At 40.0% G+C, this 23,835-nt stretch overlaps 1 protein-coding gene across 1 annotated transcript in view; it reads right to left on the bottom strand.

The window, feature by feature from the left end:
* The window catches only part of cabp7a (calcium binding protein 7a), a 65,202-nt gene that overhangs the window by 8,459 nt on the left and 32,908 nt on the right, over positions 1–23,835 (bottom strand). Inside the window, exon 2 of the mRNA XM_077241681.1 lies at positions 9,871–10,014. Within this exon, the coding sequence (XP_077097796.1) occupies positions 9,871–10,014 (144 nt within the window). The remainder of the gene's footprint in view (positions 1–9,870; positions 10,015–23,835) is intronic.

Genomic DNA, 23,835 nt, shown 5'->3' with positions numbered 1-23,835 from the left:
CCTGAATCCCTGAAATAGAGTATTTCTAGAAATGCCATCTATAAAAAAATTTGTTTCAAATTAATGTTAATGATTTTGATTTTGTAATAATTAATAATTTTGAATAAAGTTTGGAGATGTATGTCTAATCAGTTGAGAAAATATTATGTGAGAGTAAACAGCCTGACAAGCCAGACCCACATCAAGATGTTGTGTCTGGGAACACACCATTGGCAGGTCTCAATCCGAGGGGCGGGATAAACGGTTGTCTTTCAAATTCCCTCTGCACGCGATAAGATAGCGCTACAACCAACCAGAGCAACGAAGAAGGTGACAGTCAGAGCGACAGACTTCAGTGCCGTTCTTTGATCTTTTCTCAAAGAAACGCTTAACTCCAAGTCTTCCAGAGTTGTGGCCAGTGGCGCCTCCAGAAATTTTTCATAGGGGTGGCCAGATGGGGCCACTTAAAATCTTGGGGTGGCACACCAAAACTATAAACCATAATTTCAGAATTTTATTCTACTGTTGTAGCAAACCGGCCTGTAGAAAACTATCAGAAAAACTTAAGGAAACTCCTACTGATATACTTTGGTTTATTGTGTTATATTTAATGTTACTAATGATATTGGTAGGGCCCTACTAATATATATTATATATAATGATATATATTATACATATATGATATATATATATATTTAAGGGCCCTCGCCCCGCGGCATATTTCAAGATACTTACATAATTGTGATGAATTTAATCCTTTTTAAGTTATTATTTTGGCATGTAAGATTACAGTTAACACCTTTAAGTATTACATAAATGTATTATGAATTTTTAATAAACTTAATGAGTGTATAAATCAGCAGCAAAAAGTAATTCTTGAAAAAATGTGCACAGTAATTTTATGAAATCTAAATATGTTAATAGAAACAAATTACTATTAGTTCTCTTATAAAATTCAATCAGGCAATCATACATTTCACAATTTTATATTTATATATTAATGTCAAGAATTCAGAAGTGCATATATACCCTACACTACAAAGAAATAATATACAATTAAATTATGCTTATTTTAAATGTATTGAGCAGGCTAGGTATAACAAAATATATTGGCTTTTAATAATATTTCAGTGCGCAAACCCATGATAACATGAAAAACAGCACGCACACAGCGTGTATGCGCATCGCGGGATTCGCGGGTGCAAAATGATGTGCTCAAAGCAACATGGAGTCACCGTGTGCAGCGCTGCGCTGTATCAATAAATATTGATACAGCTTAAGGGTTTTAAACGACTCACTACCAGTGTTGGGAAAGTTCAATTTCTACATGAACTAGTTAAAGTTCAGTTCACAAATTTTAAAACGAACTAGTTCAGTTCAGTTCATACTTTAAAATTTTTAACTAGTTCATTCATAGTTCTTTTTTTCCATATGTTGCTGCGAGCTATTATTTTTCAAAATGATTGCCACAACCCATGAATTAGAGATAGCAATTATTTTATCGGTGGGCAAAGTTTGAACAGAAATGTAAGATTTTTCCCATCCTCACCGACCTTGTCATAAAACCCGTTTAAATGATCAAACGATCCTCCTTGCTGCATTCTGTGTTGATGACGCATGCGGCCTTGCGACGATGGCGGCTGGTGTTGCCAGATTGGGTGTTTTTCCCGCTACATATTAAGGCCTGTTTACGGTGTGTTTTAGCCGGGGTTTCGCCTGGAAGGCTAGAAATCTGACACCCTAATGAATGAAGTGAAACTGTGCGCGCGCTGTTCACAGACACCAGAATGAACGAGTTCACAGTAACGTTCATCGGGCAGTAATACAGTATGTGCAGTTAACGTTCACCCAAAATATGAACGAGTTCATGAACTATCGTTCAATGAACGCGTTCAGGCACAACACTGCTCACTACCGTGTGCCGTTTAAAAACAGCAGCAAACTCCAACAAAATAAAGTAATTTTATGCAAATCTACAGCCTTTAATCTACAGATCATGCATTATAATGTGAATATACCATATTGGAGAGAGTTTTACCGTGCATCCAAGAGGCGCGCGCGCTGTTTGAATATGAATGGAGAATGATTGACAGCCGCAGAGGAGGGGAAACGAGTTTCCGTATACTTTAATGATGTAAATAGACTTCTGTCCCTCACATTAAGCTATGGAATGACTTCAGATGACTTTGTCACCCAAACTGACGTGAAAAAAGCGGGAGGCGCCGAAAAGCGCGCTGTTTGCATCCCTGCTTGTCAAAACGCGGCAAAGACACATCAAAAAGCTGCTGTAGCAGTATACTGTAACCATTTGGCACTTAAAGAGCACGTCACGACACATAATACCCCGTCTTCTTTTACTAAAGAATATTTTTGACTTATTTATGAAATGCATAACCGATGCTACTTTAGTAGGCAAATTTAATGAATACTAATAAAGATTTGATAATAATGAATAATTATAATGATAATTAACAATATTAATTAGCTGTTTTGACTCAAATGTTGTACTAATGACACTCCTCTGTTAAAGAATTTTACTGAAACGCAGTTCACAAATATTCAACAGTTACTTTTCAATATTTGTGAACTGCGATTCCGTAATATTCATTTCCTGTCATTCCAATTCAATTTTAGTAGAGTGGCCAATTCAAACTCATTCATTAAAACAAAGTAATTTCGTACATTTTGCATGAATTTACATGCTGGTCATGGAATGGTTGGTCAACTATTCCTTTTTGGATTAGATCGGTTAGTTCATCTACATTTCTCTCTTTTTTTGTTACCTTTATTATTTCAAGTGTCAGAATGAGTGTAACTTGGGTTTTATCGAGCTGAAAGTCCCTCTTGAGACATCCTTTAAAGCACCGCCACTACAGCCATCAAAGCACCGCCTTCGCCTTCAATTAATTTCAAGACAACTATCTTCAAACTTCAATACGCCTACTGTCAAACAGTGCTCTCATTATCAGTCCATGCATAATCCGCATGTCTCCATGCATTATGAGGAATATGATAGTTTGGGGCAATAAAAAGTCACAGTTGTTCAGCTTTTTTATTTGTTGAATATCTGTCAATTGTGTTTAGCATCCGTACAGTGCAGAGAGATGCATCTGATTGGTGACTGTTGGGCTTCATGGAATAATTCACCCCAAAATGAAAATTCAGTCATTATTTACTCGAAATGTCTTATTCTGTGGTCTAAATAAAAAAGAAAAGTCATAGGTTTGGAACAACATGAGTAAATGAGCCAAAAATCGTATGGAATTTTTTTGGATGAACTATCTCTTTAACTCTTCCTCCACCATTGACAAGATATTCCATCATTTATGACACAATGCTTCCCCGCCATGTACGAGGTTCCCTTTCTAGGGAACTCGAGCTGCGTTGAGACGTGGTGGGAACGCTCTGCGTGATTGTGTCGTGAAGAACGTGTATAATCAGCCCAATGGAAGAGCGAGACGTCATAGGCAGGTGAAGTCATAGACCAGGAAGCTATAAAGCACACCAGAAAACAGACCGCGACAGCTTCTGTGCCTTCAGCAAGCAATCTGTGTATACTGTCCTTGTCATATTTATTGTTGTCTGTCAAGTTGCAATATATATATATATATATATTATGGCAAAAGAGAGCAAGCAGCTTTGTGTTGTTCCCTGCCCACGTTATATCACGGGTGGGGACACACACATCAGCTTTTTGTTACTATTTGGGAGTGGAGCATGCCACAGTCAGTTCTCGAGTGGGCTGACTGTGAGCATTGCGAGAAGCTGTCCGTGAGGACACTCCACTCCCGCCGGGCGTTCTTCGAGGAGGACGGTTCGGTTCGCACTCCCCGCGCGGGTCCCGCGGTTCCCGAGGCACAGCGGCGACTCGCATTTTGGGACGGATCTGACAGCGGCGGTTGGGACGGGCTCCGCCCTATCTCAGCTTTCACCTGTCAGATCCAGTGCTGGCGATTTCCAGTTCCGAGGAATTGGTATCGTTAGTGTTTTGTTTAGAAAAAAGAGAACAAAACAAATAAAGATATTAAGAAAAAGGCAGATGTTTGAGTTTTCAATAAATAAATAAATAAATATATAAGTCAGCTCATAACTCTGTTGAATAAAGAGGAGCTTTACAAGGAGGTTTATCTAGTGCTGTTGCTAGTTAAATATTTACTGGCCAGCAGAACATTATGAGAGTGAAAATAAAAAGAGTTTATTAGATGAAATATATCTAAAAACAGAAAAACTCTGTATTCCAGCCTCCTCGTCGGGGACTGCTGTTTTTCCCTATCTCCACACTGAGGTGTCAAGATCGTGGAATAAGCCGGTTTCTATTTTATGTGTTTAATGCCCAAACGTCTAACTATAGTAATGCTTTGGGTATTAAGTATCATGGTATGGCAGTGCCTCGGGTTTAAGAGACACTTGCGAGCTTTCTCTCTCCCGAGTCGGAGTCATCATTTTTTACCCCGACGTTACCCACCAGCCATCTTAAATAAATACATTTTATTAGGCAGCGCTGGTGGGTAAAGTATAAGGACATGGATGAATGTGAGGATGTCAGCACTGACGCTATTCGAGAATTGCGTCGTGCAAAAACAGATAAACTATACGGGGAATCCCTGCCGGTTCGCCGTTTCAGGGTGCCGAGTAGCCTGCTTTTTCCAATGATCCTCCGAGGAGGGTCGTAGGAACTAAGCTATTTAGAGGTAGGCAAGATCTGAGGATTATCGTCATCTCTAATAAAGCTTAGACAGGAAGTCCTGTTGCAAAAAAACGAAGCTATCAGGCTTCTGAGGGCTCCTCCGGGGCAGGGACGGTTTTGAGAAATCGTTTCTCCTTGGCGCCCTCTGGGGTGCGACTCTCTGAGGAGGGTTGCAGCGCTGCCAGTTTGGTTGTTCCCTGCCGGTTCGCTGTTCAGGGCACCGAGGTGTCAGCGTCCCCATACGATCCTCCGAGGAGGGTCGTAGAACGGTCAGTTTGGTTGTTCCCTGCCGGTTCGCCGCTTCAGAGCACCGTAGTGACTGTTCAACCAAATCCAGAGGCCAGTCTTGAGAGAGTGGTTCCCCTAGTGGAATTTCTGGCAGCGTGGAAACTACTGCCACATATTTCTCAGTGGGTCCTGCACACTATAGGAAAGGGTTCAGAATTCGGTTCTTGTCCGCTCAGAACAGGGGTTCCTCCTCCCGGCAGGGTTTTACAGCCATTACTTCATTGTTTACGAAAGAGGATGAGGGGTTGGTTCCTACTCTAGACCTGCGTCATTTAAACAGCAGGTTTCAGAATCTTAAGTTCAAAGTATGCTTACGCTAAATATGATTGTGTCACAGACTCAGTCCGAGGACGGGTTTGTCACAATAGACTTAAAGGACGCTTACTTATCTATCCATCCTCATCACAGAGGTTCTTGAGGTTTGCTTTCAGGGGCGAAGCATACAAGTATCGGGTTCTTCCATTCGGCCTAGGTTATCACCCCGCACTTTTACAATATGCGTGGATGCAGCTCTGGCTCCTCTGAGATTCCAGGGCATTCGCGTATTAAATTATATCGACGATGGGTTGATTTTAACTCAGTCCGAGCTTTTGGCAGTTCAACATCGAGATGTCGTTCTGTCCTAAATAAGGAGGTTGGAGTTGCGGCTCAACACCAAAAAGTGTACTCCAAGCTCAGAGGACCATTTTTCTAGGTGTAATATGGGATTCGACAACATGCAAGCACGTCTGTCTCCTGCACGCATTTCTGCGATTCTCAGTCGTAAAGAATGTAAACTAGGTCAGTCATTCACTGCAAAACAGTTTCTGAGACTGTTGGGGCTCATGGTAGTTGCGTCCAACGTAGTTACTTTTGGCCTTCTGTACATGAGCCCCCTGCAGTGGTGGCTCGGGACCAAGGGGTTTTCTCCGAGGGGAAATCCGTTTTCGCATGATCGAGGTCACGCGGCTATTCCTTCGTGCCTCGGTCATGTGGAAGAAACCTTCTTCCTCGCCCAGGGCCCAGTGCTGGGGGCTTCTTGTCGACGTGTCACGCTATAAACGGATGCTTCCCTCACAGGATGGGGGGCGGCCATAAGTGGCTGCTCGGTGAAAGGTCTTTGGTTGGGGCTCATGGCAGTTGCGTCCAACGTAGTTACTTTTGGCCTTCTGTACATGAGACCCCTGCAGTAGTGGCTCAGGACCAAGGGGTTTTCTCCGAGGGGAAATCTGTTTTCGCATGATCAAGGTCACGCGGCTATGCCTTCGTCTCTCGGTCATGTGGAAGAACCTTGGTTCCTCGCCCAGGCCCAATGTTGGGGGCTTCTTGTCGACGCATAATGCTTTCGACGGATGCTTCCCTCACAAGTCGGGGGCAATCATGAGTGGTCGCTCGGCGAAGGGTCCGGACAACACACTGATGGTCTCATATATCAGAGCAGATATCCTGTTGAGGCAGGGGCTGTGGCCCGGGGAATTGAGACTTCACCCCGAGGTGGTGAAGCTTCTTAGGGAGAACTTCGGTCAACTCAAGTCGACCTTTCGCATCGTTTGTACAATGCATTTCCCTTTGTGGTTCTCCCTCACGCATCCAGCTCCGCTTGGACTGGACGTGATGTATTAGGTGTGGTTGACGCTACACCTGTACGCATTCCCGATATCTTTGCTCCTGGGAGCTCTGGAGTTATGGATACTGTTCATAGATTCAGGTCTCTCGACCGAGGTCGTGGAGACCATACTCCAGTCCAGAGCTCCCTCCACGAGAAGACTAAATATGCATTGACATCGAAACTGTTCTCTGCCTGGTGCAGAGAACGCCTTCTGAATCTTGTTTCTGCCCTGTTGGTACAGTACTTGATTTCTGTAATGAATGTTTCTTTGCTGGGTTATCTCTGAGGAGAGATCCTTAATTTCATCTTCTCCGTGGTACATAAGGCTGAGGCCTGCAGGTACTTTGATTTATACCTGGTTTGGTGGTAGTATTTCTTCACCCCAGGTCGGGTTGTATTTCTTAGTTCCCTACTAAATGTGCGGGTCATTTGTGCTCCAGGCCTTCTGTCCTCCACCTTTAATACCCCAGATCAGGAAAAACTTAATCTGTTATGCCCTGTCCGGGCTTTGGATGCATATGTCCACAGAGCTGCTCAGTGGCGTATATCAGAACAAATTATTTGTCTGCTTCGGGTACCTTAAGATAGGTTGCCCTGCATCTAAACAGATAATGAGCAAGTGGGTAGTTGAGGCTATCTCACTTGCTTATAAAGCGGCCGGACAGCCTTCACCTATGGCTGTTCAGGCCCATTCTACAAGGAGTATGGCTGCCTCTAGGCTTTAATTTCGGGGGTTTCCCTTCAGGACATTTGTAATGCGGCAGGCTGGTCCTCACCACATACATTTGTCAGATTTTATGACCTAGACCTCTCCACTCCCGGGGCTAGGCTGCTTGCTTCTTGGTGTGCGCAAGGACTTCACACAGAACAGGCATTTCTCATTATGGCGTAATGGGTATAGGGTTCCCACCGCGTCTCAACGCAGCTCAAGTTCCCTTGAAAGGGAACGTCTCAGGTTACGTATGTAACCCTGGTTCCCTGAGAGGGAACGAGACGCTGCGTCTTCCTGCCATACTTCCTGCATGCCCTGATCGACTTGCTTCAGGCTTTTTCAGAAGCTGTCGCGGTCTGTTTTCTGGTGTGCTTTATAGCTTCCTGGTCTATGACGTCACCCGCCTTTGACGTCTCACTCTTCCATTGGACTGATTATACACGTGCTTCACGACGCAATCACGCAGAGCGTTCCCTCCGCGTCTCAACGCAGCGTCTCGTTCCCTCTCAGGGAACCAGGGTTACATATGTAACCTGAGACTTTTTCTGGCAATCCATGTTTTCACTGTTATACTGTACGGTATGGGATGCTGTTATGGATCTTTTGAAATAGTACTACATCTCCGGATCCAAACACAAGGGAAGAAGATGATCTGCATAAAACTGTTTTAGACCTAAACGAGTTTTTGTAGGCCTATATATGTCACCCTTAAAGGTCAGAGAAAAGAACAGAATCAGAGATGAATTTTTTTATAGAAAATTGTACTTTGCATATTGCACTGTAAAAACACATAATTATAGTTGATTTTATAGTGCATCTTAACTAGAGATGAAATGGCATGAAAATTTCATTTCATGATTATAGTGAACAAAATGATCATGGTTATCACAGAATCCTGTTCAAAAAGTACTAATACCATACAATAAAATCAATTGAACAAGTTTTATGTCGAAAACCAGCAAATAACAAATATAATTAGCATTAATATGCACTTTTTGTTTACATAAAAATTAAAATAACAACATTAAAATTGATGGCCAGATTTTAAAGGAGTGTCTTGCGGCATGTTATCTAACATGTACAAGTTCAAATAAAGTTTTGACAAAAAAAGATTTATAAAAAGAAACATTGCATATTTCAGCCTTTAAATAATTTTTATAAAAAGAATGAGTCAAAAAAGATAATTTACTGACGTTTGCAATGCACATTAGCTTATCTTTTATTATTAATAGTAAAATTCGGTCAGATTTTCCCGTGGCGTCTGTCGTTGCTAAGCAACCATGCACTGCGCTCTCCACAATGACAAAGTTTTAATGGATTTTTTCATCTCACTGCGCCTGGAAATAATGAGTGCGTCGCTTCAATTATGAGCTTTCTACATTTGAAATAACGAACTTGAGCGCACAAAAGACGAACTACCTCCAATCAGGCCACAAGCTACTGGTAGCTGGCGAGCGACGTGTTGGAGAACCCTGCTATAAGCTAATAATCAAACATTCAACAGCGTATAAATTAAAACTGCGTAACGTTACCAAGCAAAATGTCGAACTCATGAAGAGGTAAATGACTGTGCAAGCTTTGGGGGTGTTGATGGACTCAATCTACTCCATCAATGTTTTGATCATCGCTCTGAATCCGATCCTCTGAATCTGAACCGATATCTATGTAGGTTTGTAACAAATTTGCTTAATGCCAGCCTATGGTATTATTCATTGGCTTCAAACAATGCCAACTTAGAACTTTGACCCGCCCTCAAACACTGTAGTTGTAGCTGAGAAGAAACATTTTGTAGCAATATGTCGTGTTGTTGACATGTCGAGAAGATGTTATTTTCTGCACTGCGAATCCACATTGCATGCACTTCAAAAGGATGTGGACTCAAGGCCTCATTATGCTTCTGCGTCAACTCCACGGCGTAGCTACGGCGTCACTCCTACGGCGTCGTGGCCGTTTTATGGTTCTGCGTTAGGTTGCGTTGCATCGCGGTGCATCTGACCAATCACAGCCCTTGCGGTCTGCGTCGTCTCGACGCGTAGTTACAATTTCTTGGAGGTGCACGTCGGGCTACGGCGGAGGGGTCGGTGAGGGGTTTGTGCCGACGCAGAGGGGTCTGCGGGGGTACGCCGTCGATTCGACGCAGAAGCATAAAACAGGCTTCACGCTCAAATTGATATAGTAAAACTGACGCTGTTCATATCACTGTTTATACAAGTGTTGAGAAAGCCTCCAGAGCTGAAATTCAGATATAATGGGCGTTTAGTTTCCGATGCACGATGTAAGTGGTAGACCAATCACAACAGACTGGGCCATCTGACCAGTCAGAGCACACTAGGCTTTCGGAAAGGAGGGGTTTAGAGATACTGAATATTTTATCGAGCTGTTTCAGACACTGTGAGAAAAGAGGTGATTCTGCAATATAAAATGAGAAAATTAAAGTGTTTCTGACCTTGGATGCATGAAAACTTGTTGTGAGAGACCTTTAAAATAGAATAATATGGTCACTTTTAGCAGCCTGGTGGGAACATCAGCACACCAGCATCCCATGCTAAGGACTTCTAGCTATTCTGGTCTTTTCTCTGTGCAGTCCATTCACAGTTTGTGTAAGTGTCTCCTCACCATCCATGTCGAGTCTCTGAATGATGACCTCTAGCTCGACCTCATTGGGCATGTACCCTAGAGAGCGCATAGCCATGCCGAGCTCCTGCTTTGAGATGAAGCCATTCCCATCTCGATCAAACACCTTAAACGCCTCCCGGATTTCTGAGGAAGAGAATCACACACAGATCTGTAAGACGGTGCTTTATACTTCCCATTTTAAAAGTATTACTCTGCAACATTGTTATAAAGGACATATATTAAAATCATCACACCGAAGTGACTCAAAAAAAAGGGATGATTACAGTACATTGATTTTTCCCACAATAATTCACTTTCTGCTCCTTAAAAACATTCAGCAGAGCACAGCCTCTTTACTTTATGGATTTAAAACAAAGGAACAGGATGGTTTCCGTTACATTCGTATAGGCTTGTTAAAAGACGTGAAAATGCCGCAATGCATACAGTCTGTTGAGCCGACTTGTTTCATCGTATATGCATTATACATCATCATTAAGTCATTTGCAATTTTCCACTTGTCACGCCATGATGCCATATTCATAATTATGAAATATGCGCCACACAGGCTGCAAGATATTACTATAAATCCAGATAATATATTCAATACGGAGTGTGAACAGGAGTATTTGGTACTGTGGCTTGCTCACTGTGCTGTAGGTTTGATAAATGGCTATTTGGACATGGGGTCCAAACAAAAAAGCACATTAAGTCTATCGCTCCCCTGAGTGAAGGATATTAGGAAGGAAATATGAGAAAAATACAAGAAATTATGCTATTGCGGTCCATAACAACAGCAACAGATGGAGAAAGCAACTTTACTCCACATTACGGTGGATGTAAGCAGATTTTAGAGGGAAGTGAAGTGGGGGCTCTATTTTGCTCATTTCAAAGCAAAACTGTTTAGCTGCAAGCAACACATTAGGATGCCCAAAAAAAGAAATAAAGTTTTAAAGAAAAACAGGATGGTTCTAAGATGCCCTATCAGCCATACGAGAGAAAATCAAACAGGATATTCAGACTCATTTGCAGATTTTAATGATCATTAACATGCTCATGTTATCACCCATCTTTTAAGAAGCTCAGCAAGTAGATCATTTGTGTGTGCAACATTTTTAGAATGAAGTTTTAGAAGTGCCATGAATGCAATCCAATCATAATAATCCTTAACTATATATGAAATTACAATTCTAAACAAACTTTATTAAATAATATAATACGCCTAATTTTTTAAAGAACTGAACCAGTTACTTTGTTATAGGTAAGGACATAAATCTGCAGAAATGAAACAAGATACAGCAAAAATGTACCTTTTATGTGTTCAACAACTGCTAGTGTCATCTACAAAGTGTACTCTATAAAATCAGTAGAAAGATAAACATTAAAGATAAATGATGTACTGTACTGTATATAATCCCCTGTATAATATATATTTTTATATAATTTATCTTTAATGTTTTTTTTATTATAGTTTAAAAGTATCAAACCATTTATGAATGTCATTTGGTTCTGGTATTTAAGTATTTCAAACCATGCCAACAACCAAATGTATTATAATTCATGCACTGCATTTTGAAAAGAAAACAAAGTTTATCGGCAAATTTCAGCAAGTTCATAATTAATTGTGATTGTTTTAATAGATTTACAGAACTACTGTTGAATACTTGAACTGTAACTAAAAAGTGCTAAAGAACTCATTTCAATGTTATTGAATATTGTGCAGTATGTTTAAGTGCATCAAAACATTGTAAAGTACAAATAATAGAAATTTTAATCTTGAAATAATGCGGCTCAACTGCCTAAGTATGTCTGTGCACACCGCAAAAATGATCATTATTCAAGCCAAGTCCCCTTTATTTCTATAGCGCTTCATTATACAGATGGTTTCAAAGCAGCATTACAGTGATAAACAGAAAAATGATGATTCAGTGATGCAAACAGAATTTAATTCTGCTGTAAAGCAGCTCTAAAAAGAGAATACTAAACAGTCATCATTCAGTTGAAATCAGTCGATTAAATAGCTGTAAAATACATAAATTATGAAATAAGTTCAATTAAGCTATAAAGCAGCTCTGGAGAAAACAGTGATGTCATTGTCCACTTCAGTTCTCATCCAACAGTCTCAGTGCAGTCAAATCATTAATATTACTGAATATTAAGTGTTCCCAAGCAAGCCATAGGCGATAGTGGCAAAAAAAAAACTCAGGGAGAAACCAAGCTCAGTCAGGTGACCAAATCCCCTCTGGCCATCGAACGAACACTGTGTGATTTTGATTATTATGAAGAACAATATAATTAAAGCTTCAATCTAATAAATAATAATGTCTAAGTCTAGGTTATAGTACAGTACAGAAATAGACAACAGGCCTCTTGTCTAAATATATCCTTGACTGATATAATTACTGCCATGCACTATACATACTCCATACAGTGACACAACCCATGTGACCACAAAGGTACAGTACATGATACAAGTGTATCAGCATTTGTTTTGAATGACTGATTCACTATTAACCTTTAGCCTTAAATTGAGCAGATACAAGTTTCGAACACGCTGACTTAAGAAGTATGCTTTGGGCCAATCATAAAGTTTTAATGGATGCCGCGCTGTGTACAGTAAGCTCCACTGCTTTTTAATATTTTTTTTAGGTAAATATGCACTAGATGGACATTTATGACATTGCTTTGCGTCTCGTGAGAAGGGTAAAGCTGCAGCCTGGACGTGGCTTCCGCCCATTGACAGACAGGCACATGACAGGAATGCGTGATTTTTCACCCCAACCAACCCCCGTCCCTTAGAGCAAAGTAATACCGTAGAAGCCGCGCTGAGGCGGCTCGTGGGAGAGCTTGCGGGGTATTCCCGCTTATATCATTTAGCGGAGGTTCAAACTGCCCCGTTTTGGAGGTTGTGCCCATGTTTGGACTTCACGCTCAGTTTTGGAGATCTCCAGTCTGCAGCTATACCTACTTGGAGAATTTTCAGCCTGTTGTGCTCGAGACCCTGCCTTCTATTTATCAGCGCTGCGGCTTTGCAGTTGAATACAGTTGGGGCGGTCATGGCCTAATGGTTACAGAGTTGGACTGGTGACTCAAAGGTTGCTGGTTCGATTCCAGTACCGGCAGGAATATGACTGAGGTGTTCTTGAGGAAGGCACCTAACCCCCAATCGCTCCCTGGGCGCCACTCAAGGCTGCCTGCTGCTCCCGGTGTGTGTATCCACGTTTGTAGTGTGTGTGTTCACTCACTACTCTGCTCCTAATGTGTGTGCACTTACTTGGATGGGTTAAATACAGAGGTAAAATTCCAAGTATGGGTTACCATACTTGGCCGTCACTTTCAATACTAGGCCTATAATGTGCGTCTCGTGTTTTTAAGATCAAAAACGCGTTCTGTGTGATCATCCCCTTACACCTACAGTACCACTCAGAACTTCTGTGTAAGAAGTAAAAAATTGTGTTTCAGGATGATCATTCAGGATGAATGGCGTGCTCAATTCCTTTTGAGTTTAATTTGGGTGCTCTTCGGTCCAAGGTAGAACATCTTTAGAGACAGTGTAGATTAAAAGAAATCTCTGATGACCGAGGCACTCCTTAGTTAAAATGTCTTTATTGGAAAAATGACATGTCCTAAACGGACAATTTTAAAACACCCACGCGTAGCGGCATGGAGCCTTCTTCAGGGCATAGTGAAGCAGATAGAAAACTGATCTTATAATAACAAAGACACACTAGTAGAAACAAACACAGGTGCAAGTAATCATACAGGTGTTGAAGGTCTACACAGGTAATTACTAAGACACGCCTCTCACACGGTTCCCAGTACTAAAACTATAAATCACAGTAAAAAACAAAAACAAAAAACAAAAAACACACAGGCACCAAATAGCATGCATATATATTCATGCATATATTGCTAGGGCACATCTCTCACATGGTTCTCAGCAACGAATCTATTGATCACAATAAAAAAACGAAAAATATACAAGCAACAAAAATAGCATGCATATACACTCATGCATATATTGATAAGACACACCTCTCACCTGATTCACAGCACTAAAGCTGTTGGTTGCATTGTAAATAGAACACAAGCAACAGGTAGCACGCATGAACTCATGCATACACATATACATATAAAATACATATGAGAAATAGGTAGTCACAAGAAAAACAATATTACAGAGTCACAGAAAAGGTCTATAGTCTATCTCCTCATTTAATCCTGGGTAATCCATTGCTTTAAAACTCCATATCCAAAAAGTTTCACGTTGCAATAACCGTTTTAAAATGTCACCTCCACGTATTGATTTTTTAATAATTTCAATGCCCTGAATTCTCAAAGATGATGGATCACTATGGTGTACTTCTTTATAGTGTTTGGCCATAGGGTAATCTTCGTTGTTGACTCGGATTGCGTATTTGTGTTCATAAAACCGCTCTTTTAGTTTTCTTTTAGTTCTACCCACATAGAAACACCCACATGGGCATTGTAGGCGGTAGACGACATATTCAGAGTTACAGTTAATAAAACCATTCGTCTTGAATTCTCTCTGCGTTCTCAAATCACAAAAAATCTTACTCTGAATGACACCCTCACAATGGCTGCAAGAACCACACCTATATGTCCCCCACAATCCTTTTTCTAACCATGTTTTTTGTTTAGGACCTGGAAGGTAGCTTCTTACAAGTTTGTCCCTTATGGATGGTGCCTTCCTAAACACAGTCATAGGCGGCTCTGGAAAGACATTTTTCAGAATCGGATCACTTTGAATTAACCCCCAATTGGACATAATTATTTGTTTCATTTCAAAAGCACTACTACTATATTGAGTAACAAAGACAGGTCTGGAGTTGTTTTTAACCATGTCTTTCCTCCTCTTTTTCTTTTTTAGTAGTAGATCAGAGCGTGTTATGGAGCGTGCTTTTACTATTGCTTTCTCTATTGTCATTGGTGAGTAGCCCCTAGCCCTGAATCTTAATGACATATCTTGAGCCTGCATTTCGAAATCAGAATCTTTGTTACAGATGCGTCTAAGACGCTGAAATTGTCCAAATGGAATGTTATCTTTCAGGCTCCTTGGGTGGAAGCTGTCAGCCCTCAAATCCAAAAAATGTATAGATATTTTTGAATATTCAATTGATAGTTTTATATTTGGGTTAGTTGTATTGATGTACTCATGAAACTGCAAAAGTTCTTCCTCATTCCCCGACCAAACAAAGAGAATATCATCAATAAAGCGTCCCCAAACAATTATCCTATCACAGAATTTGTTACTAGATCGATCATATATGTATTGCTCTTCCCAGTGACCTAAAAATAAATTGGCATAATTAGGAGCAAAACATGCACCCATCGCTGTGCCCTTAAGTTGTCTAAAAAAAATTTCTTGGAAGAGGAACACATTATTGTGTAAAATCCATTCTGTGAGAGAAAGTAAAAAATGGTTGGGGGGTGACGTTTCTGACCTATGTACCAAATAATGTTGTAAGGCTGATAGGCCTTCTTGATGTTCAATGTTGGTGTACAGAGAGGCTACAATTTAATGTCACCAAATAACAATTTTTTACATCTGTGATATTCATAAGTTTATTTAACACATCAGTAGTGTCTTCAATGAAAGAAGGGAGATCCCGCACTAAGGGTTTTATAAAAAAGTCCACAAATTGGGAGCAGGGCTCTGTCAAAGATCCATTGCCTGAGATAATGGGTCTACCCTCAGGTTGTTCTAAATTCTTATGAAAAAAAGAGGAGTAAAGACATGGTTAAAAACAACTCCAGACCTGTCTTTGTTACTCAATATAGTAGTAGTGCTTTTGAAATGAAACAAATAATTATGTCCAATTGGGGGTTAATTCGAAGTGATCCGATTCTGAAAAATGTCTTTCCAGAGCCGCCTATGTGTTTAGGAAGGCACCATCCATAAGGGACAAACTTGTAAGAAGCTACCTTCCAGGTCCTAAACAAAAAACATGGTTAGAAAAAGGATTGTGGGGGACATATAGGTGTGGTTCTTGCAGCCATTGTGAGGGTGTCATTCAGAGTAAGATTTTTTGTGATTTGAGAACGCAGAGAGAATTCAAGACGAATGGTTTTATTAACTGTAACTCTGAATATGTCGTCTACCGCCTACAATGCCCATGTGGGTGTTTCTATGTGGGTAGAACTAAAAGAAAACTAAAAGAGCGGTTTTATGAACACAAATACGCAATCCGAGTCAACAACGAAGATTACCCTATGGCCAAACACTATAAAGAAGTACACCATAGTGATCCATCATCTTTGAGAATTCAGGGCATTGAAATTATTAAAAAATCAATACGTGGAGGTGACATTTTAAAACGGTTATTGCAACGTGAAACTTTTTGGATATGGAGTTTTAAAGCAATGAATTATCCAGGATTAAATGAGGAGATAGACTATAGACCTTTTCTGTGACTCTGTAATATTGTTTTTCTTGTGACTACCTATTTCTCATTGTATTTTATATGTATATGTGTATGCATGAGTTCATGCGTGCTACCTGTTGCTTGTGTTCTATTTACAATGCAACCAACAGCTTTAGTGCTGTGAATCAGGTGAGAGGTGTGTCTTATCAATATATGCATGAGTGTATATGCATGCTATTTTTGTTGCTTGTATATTTTTCGTTTTTTTATTGTGATCAATAGATTCGTTGCTGAGAACCATGTGAGAGATGTGCCCTAGCAATATATGCATGAATATATATGCATGCTATTTGGTGCCTGTGTGTTTTTTGTTTTTTGTTTTTGTTTTTTACTGTGATTTATAGTTTTAGTACTGGGAACCGTGTGAGAGGCGTGTCTTAGTAATTACCTGTGTAGACCTTCAACACCTGTATGATTACTTGCACCTGTGTTTGTTTCTACTAGTGTGTCTTTGTTATTATAAGATCAGTTTTCTATCTGCTTCACTATGCCCTGAAGAAGGCTCCATGCCGCTACGCGTGGGTGTTTTAAAATTGTCCGTTTAGGACATGTCATTTTTCCAATAAAGACATTTTAACTAAGGAGTGCCTCGGTCATCAGAGATTTCTTTTCTCTACACTGTCTCTAAAGTAAAAAATTGTGTCAAATTTAACAGAAAATGACACTTAAGATGAAACTTAAGTGGTTCTCATAATCGCGGATGAAGACAACAGCGCAACATTTAAAGATTTTAAATAATTAAAGTTTAAAGTTTTTCAAGTTTAAAGATTTCCAATGACTGACATCTCAAAATTTACTGGTATTTTGGTGCTGTTGTGTGAATCTCTCTTAACGTTAAAAAGCCTGAACGCCGTTGCTTATGTGAACAGCATATTTGTGTGTCTACGGTAAAGTCATTCTGGTAATTTTATGGTAATTTACTAGGATTACTGTGTGAAAGGGGCTAACACGTAATGAATACATGGCGCTATGTAGGTGTTGTTTGGAACAAAGAATCAGGCCTCTGTCACAACCAAGAACCCCATAATGATGTGTGAAATGTGGGGAATTTTGGGAAACTACCGAAGCTCAATAGTGGACTCAACAATGTTCATTGTGCAACAAAGCTTTTGGGAAACCCACCACTGCCCGTTGCTAGGCAACTGCACAACTGTTCAAACCCACTATTGTAAGGGTTGTGATTAGACCACAGCCCTTCCAGGATGATAGCGCTCGCTTGTCACAGTATATATCAAAAGTTGTAACCACTCATAAAAATAGCACTCTCTATAAAAATAATAAGGATATCTTTGAAAGCCAAGCATGCACCTAAAAATGAAGGGTTAGGGTTACTTTTTAACAAACAGATTTCAAAGAATGTTGAAGCTCATTATTGGGAAAGGTTACAAGCAAAAAAAATAAATAATAATATATATATATATATATATATATATACAGGTCCTTCTCAAAAAATTAGCATATCATGAAAAGGGTCTCTAAACGAGCTATTAACCTAATCATCTGAATCAAGCATCAAAAGATTCCTGAGGCTTTTAAAAACTCCCAGCCTGTTTCATTACTCAAAACCGCAATCATGGGTAAGACTGCCGACCTGACTGCTGTCCAGAAGGCCATCATTGACACCCTCAAGCAAGAGGGTAAGACACAGAAAGAAATTTCTGAACAAATAGGCTGTTCCCAGAGTGCTGTATCAAGGCACCTCAGTGGGAAGTCTGTGGGAAGGAAAAAGTGTGGCAAAAAACGCTGCACAACGAGAAGAGGTGACCGGACCCTGAGGAAGATTGTGGAGAAGGACCGATTCGAGACCTTCGAGGACCTGCGGAAGCAGTGGACTGAGTCTGGAGTAGAAACATCCAGAGCCACCGTGCACAGGCGTGTGCAGGAAATGGGCTACAGGTGCCGCATTCCCCAGGTCAAGCCACTTTTGAACCAGAAACAGCGGCAGAAGCGCCTGACCTGGGCTACAGAGAAGCAGCACTGGACTGTTGCTCAGTGGTCCAAAGTACTTTTTTCGGATGAAAGCTAATTTTGCATGTCATTCGGAAATCAAGGTGCCAGAGTCTGGAGGAAGACTGGGGAGAAGGAAATGCCCAAATGCCTGAAGTCCAGTGTCAAGTACCCACAGTCAGTGATGGTCTGGGGTGCCATGTCAGCTGCTGGTGTTGGTCCACTGTGTTTTATCAAGGGCAGGGTCAATGCAGCTAGCTATCAGGAGATTTTGGAGCACTTCATGCTTCCATCTGCTGAAAAGCTTTATGGAGATGAAGATTTCATTTTTCAGCACGCCCTGCACCTGCTCACAGTGCCAAAACCACTGGTAAATGATTTACTGACCATGGTATTACTGTGCTCAATTGGCCTGCCAACTCTCCTGACCTGAACCCCATAGAGAATCTGTGGGATATTGTGAAGAGAAAGTTGAGAGACGCAAGACCCAACACTCTGGATGAGCTTAAGGCCGCTATCGAAGCATCCTGGGCCTCCATAACACCTCAGCAGTGCCACAGGCTGATTGCCTCCATGCCACGCCGCACTGAAGCAGACATTTCTGCAAAAGGATTCCCGACCAAGTATTGAGTACATAACTGAACATAATTATTTGAAGGTTGACTTTTTTGTATTAAAAACACTTCTTTTATTGGTCGGATAAAATATGCTAATTTTTTGAGAATTTTGGGTTTTCATGAGCTGTATGCCAAAGTATTATATTATATACTTTATATATGATACTGGAATTTTCACCTTTTGATAAAATACCTTAAAATGTGAATTATTTCATGCCAGAGGGGGAAATGCCATACATACCGTCATACATATAATTTGTAATTATCTCATAATTTTTGATAATTTGGTTAATTTTGTTGTAATAGCTCACACACTAAATTTACAACAACAACAAAAGGCAGGTAAACAGTGAGTAATAAAAATAAGAACAAATAAACAAAGTGCAAACAATAGCACAAATAATTACAATAGAATGAAGAGACAAATTAAATAAACATGGCTTTAAGATTTTCAGCTGGGTCTAAGTATTTATATAAGACATAATACAGAAAAGAAAATAATCAAATGTAAAATAACACTGGATATTGTTCCTTGTAAAAATTAAATATAGATTAATGCTTACAATTAAAGTTACAAAAGTTATTCAGTCAAGAGCAGCAAGTGATTTCTCTTTGTGTTTTTTATTAACATGAAAGATCAACAGGTTTATTAGACTGCTGTCACTTTAAGAGAGTACGCATGGATTCAATACACTGTTACACAACATGCGTTTTCTCTCAACTATGTTCCCAAACGAGCTGTATTTACCTGAATACTCAGCAAGATGAGCATTTTGACATCATTTTGTATGTATTTGACCGTTTAACCGGAACAAGCTACGAAAAAGAAGTCAATTTGGTACTCGCAAGCTAAAATGTATCTTTTTTGTGTTTTGCAGAAGAAAGCAAGTCATGCAGTTTTGGAACGATACGAGGGTGAATGAATGAATGAAAAATTGTGCACTTCATGTGTGACTAGGTTTTAAAGCATGCATCATTCAACTCCATCAACCAGGTAGATCTGCACAGCTGATTAATCACTGTTTTGTTCAAAACGAACCAACAACCAATGTGCCTCGAACCACACCTGCAGTATAATTAACATCAATTACAACTTTCAGCTCACTGCACATGCAATGTTCATAAATACAATTAGCCTACACTTTCTTTTGTCTTTGAAGTGAAACAGAAGATGTTTTCTGCAAAGTTAGTGGCGTGAGGCAACAACAACAGCACAGAGATTGTACATGTCTTGTGAGGAACAGATAGCAATCCGATTAAGGGATTGCCACGGGAAGTCCTTGCCAGAGCACAACATGCCACCAGATGCTGTGCTGCTGGCAATGATTAGATTTGTTGGGAAATCTCAGTCCTTTGCCAAATTAACTTTTACCTACCATATGTATTTCTCTATTATTTCGACCACTTTATTATTATTTTTATCACAAACCACAAAATTCATTGAAGCCTAACGTATCTCCAAAAAAGACTTTGCTAGCTATATTCACTTCTGAATATGTGCACTTACTTTATTGCAAAAATATTTAATCATTTACACAGTTAATGCTTTTCTGACATTATATAACTGTCATCCAGTCCCTATACATTGGAACCAGTCAAAACACTGCTTTTCACAAGGGGAAACTGATGGATATGTATATCCGAGTCCTGAAAAAAGAGTAGCTTTAGAATAGAGATTAATGAAGTTCTCTTCAAAGAAAGCTAATTAATCACTTTCTTGTGTTAAATTTCTCTTTGTGAGCCCCTTATAGAAGGATTAAACTGTCATGACAGCCAGTCCAAATCACTGCTCAGAAAGAGAGAGATAACATATCCATACTTTTTTTTTTATTCCTACAGTGAGATAAAGGATGTACAGAGAAGAGGAGAAACCCGTTTAAACTCCCTCTCACGTGGTATTCATATCTGATGACCATATGCTCAGGGGTTTGCCAATGCATTAAGACTCAAAGAATTGGTTTCAATGTAATTATAGCATTTCATTTTACAGCTTTAATTTTAGTAACGAAATTTTCTTCCATTAAGTCTGCTACTTCATTTTCTAAAAATCTGTTCATTAATGGTTTTGCAATTTACATCATTGCGGTTTTGTTCCTAAAATAGTCCAGAAAAGTTCTGTCAACACTGTCAACCATGTGACTTAAGCAGAGGATAAGCCAAATTTTCACTCTGCTCATTTCCATTTAGTGAAAATAAATGAGGATGCTATATGGACCAAAATCTTTATACTTTTATAATTTGATCATGAGTTTACAGCTCCGTCCGCATTCATTTTGACTGAATGAAAAAGAGCTGTTTGAATCTTTTGCTTAACATCTCTTTTTTTGCGTTCCCGAGAAGAAAAGGTTAAAAAACGACATGAGGGTGAGTAAATGATATTCCGATTCAATGATTGTATAATCAGATCATGACATCACACTACCAACAAATCACAAAGTGTTCAGATCAAATTCTGCAATCATCTACAAATACACTTTTCTGTACCTTTGTTGTCCTGGGATTTTTTTCTCATATTGAACCTCTATGTTTAATCCGCTTTCACCTTCCTTTTAAAAGTCCCGGGAGCTTGAAAGGGCTCGCAGGATCTCTATCATCTCAAGGCAGGGTGCTTCTAATACACGCTGAAGCCCTGTTTGATGTATGAAGGTGAGGTTGCACTTCAAAGCTGTAATGTGTTCCCACAGTTCTCATATAGAGATGTTATTGATAGAGAAAGACATGAAAGTGCATGTGTGGGGTTAAAGAACTGTCAAGTCTTCAACACAAGCCTTTTTCTTTCTCTCAAACACACTTGAAAACAAATTATGCAAGGAAAACTTTAATATAATGCATTATGCATGCAATGACTCACTCATTAGATTTTCATTTAAAGTAATTCATGATAGATAGATAGATAGATAGATAGATAGATAGATAGATAGATAGATAGATAGATAGATAGATAGATAGATAGATAGATAGATAGATAGATAGATAGAGCTATATTCCATAATCTCTCATTTCCCCAGTGTATATCTATCAGCTGCGTCCGTCCCCCTTTCACAACAGGCTTCCCTCAAATTAGCTCTTTATGTAAAACTCTTAAAAATCTATTTCTTCAGAGGTAGTCTCCAACTTTGTGGTTTGACAATGAGAGTGTCTCTTTATACTAGCATGTCTATGTGCACGTAACACCTGTGTGTGCGTGTCCTCTGGACTATTTTTAAACATCTGTGGCAGACTTAATCCATCTTGTGTGGTGAGACGGCCCAGCAGATCTGAATATTACAGTAACCATATTTTAACAAGACTCTGGAGTATTCACATAAGCATTAAATACATCGCTAGGCCGCGGAGTCGAAGGGGGGTTCTCTCATTTGGCATTCTGATCCTGTAAACCTCCAGAGACACCTAAATCACACACAGTTTCGTGTTGTGGAAAAGCGTTTGCATTTGCCTCCCAGTCGCCTGAATAAAGGCCACTAAAAATGGCAGTTAAGCTGGGAGACATTGGCAGTGAAACTCATCCTTATTCTTATTGTGCTTCACTATTATGCGTAAAAGATATTTTTGAAAATGTAGGGTCAGTGAGGATACAACACTATCTAATCAAAGCAATTTTCCAAATTCCACCATAAAATAAATTATGATAAAAAGTAAAGATTATGAAAATTATAAAAAAAAAGTAAATTATGATTAGGTGAATTCAATAAAGATAAATTGTGTCTGCTAATGGCTCCATTTACTTGCATGCACTCTCTGCATTGTTTTTTTGCCCGTTTCACTAAAAGAATTGTACAAATCAAATAATAGCAAAACGTGGCACAAAATCTGCACTGAACCCAATTTGCACTGCACAATTTTTACTAAAAACTGTCCATGCTACTTAATATATCCACACTATCCACTATATCTTTTGAATAAAAAAGAGGCAAAAGTCTCCCCAAAAATTAAAGAAAAAGTTGCACAAGTTTTATAAGCAAAAAAACAAACAAAAAAAACTCATAAACTTACAATAAAGGAGAGAGCCTAGTCATAACTAGAGATGGTGGTGATGGCACTAGGGGTGGTGATGGCACAGTGGATAAGACGCATGCCTTTGGTGTGAGAGACCCGGGTTTGAATCCACTGTGAGACACCAATGTGTCCCTGAGCAAGAAACTTAACCCCTAATTGCTCCAGAGGCGTGCGACCTCTGAAATATAGCAATTGTAAGTCGAATTGGATAAAAGCGTCAGCTAAATGAATAAAAATGTAAATGTAAATGTAGATGAAAATATCATTGAGACTTAAGTGTGGGATTTTTTATTTGGTCCTGCAATAATACCCTAGCAACCAACCTGAAGGCCATAGCAACTGCATAACAATATCCTGGCAACTATCCACAACACTCTAGCATTGCTTGGCAATCAAAACTCACATGTTCTTCAGCAACTAGCAGCACCAAAGCATCTTACAAAAACCATAGACTGTAAAAAAGATGGACAATGCACCTTCACTCTCTTCCATTGTAGAAAAGTAAAGCCGCCAATGTCCCAATATGCCGCTGACATCTTGCCGTGATTCGGGACCAGAGTCTGCGCAGTAGTGAACTTGGAACCCGAATCTGTGCAGTAGTGAACTCGGAACCCGAGTCTGCGCGCTAGAGAACTCAGAACCCGACTCTTCACAGTAGTGAACTCGGAACACGAGTATGCGCAGTAGAGAACTCGGAACACAAGTCTGCGCAGTAGAGAACTCGGAACACGAGTCTGCGCAGTAGAGAACTCGGAACACGAGTCTGCGCAGTAGAGAACTCGGAACACGAGTCTGTGCAGTAGTGAACTCGGGACCTGAGTCTGTGCAGTAGGGAACTCAGAACACGAGTCTGCGCAGTACAGAACTCGGAACACGAGTCTGTGCAGTAGGGAACTCGGAACACGAGTCTGTGCAGTAGTGAACTCGGGACCCGAGTCTGTGCAGTAGTGAACTCGGGACCC

The sequence above is a fragment of the Siphateles boraxobius genome, unplaced genomic scaffold (genome assembly GCF_051911475.1).
Source record: "Siphateles boraxobius isolate OS27281-9 unplaced genomic scaffold, OSU_SipBor_1 24, whole genome shotgun sequence".
Lineage (NCBI taxonomy): Eukaryota > Metazoa > Chordata > Actinopteri > Cypriniformes > Leuciscidae > Siphateles > Siphateles boraxobius.
This window is presented reverse-complemented; position numbering and strand designations above follow the sequence as displayed.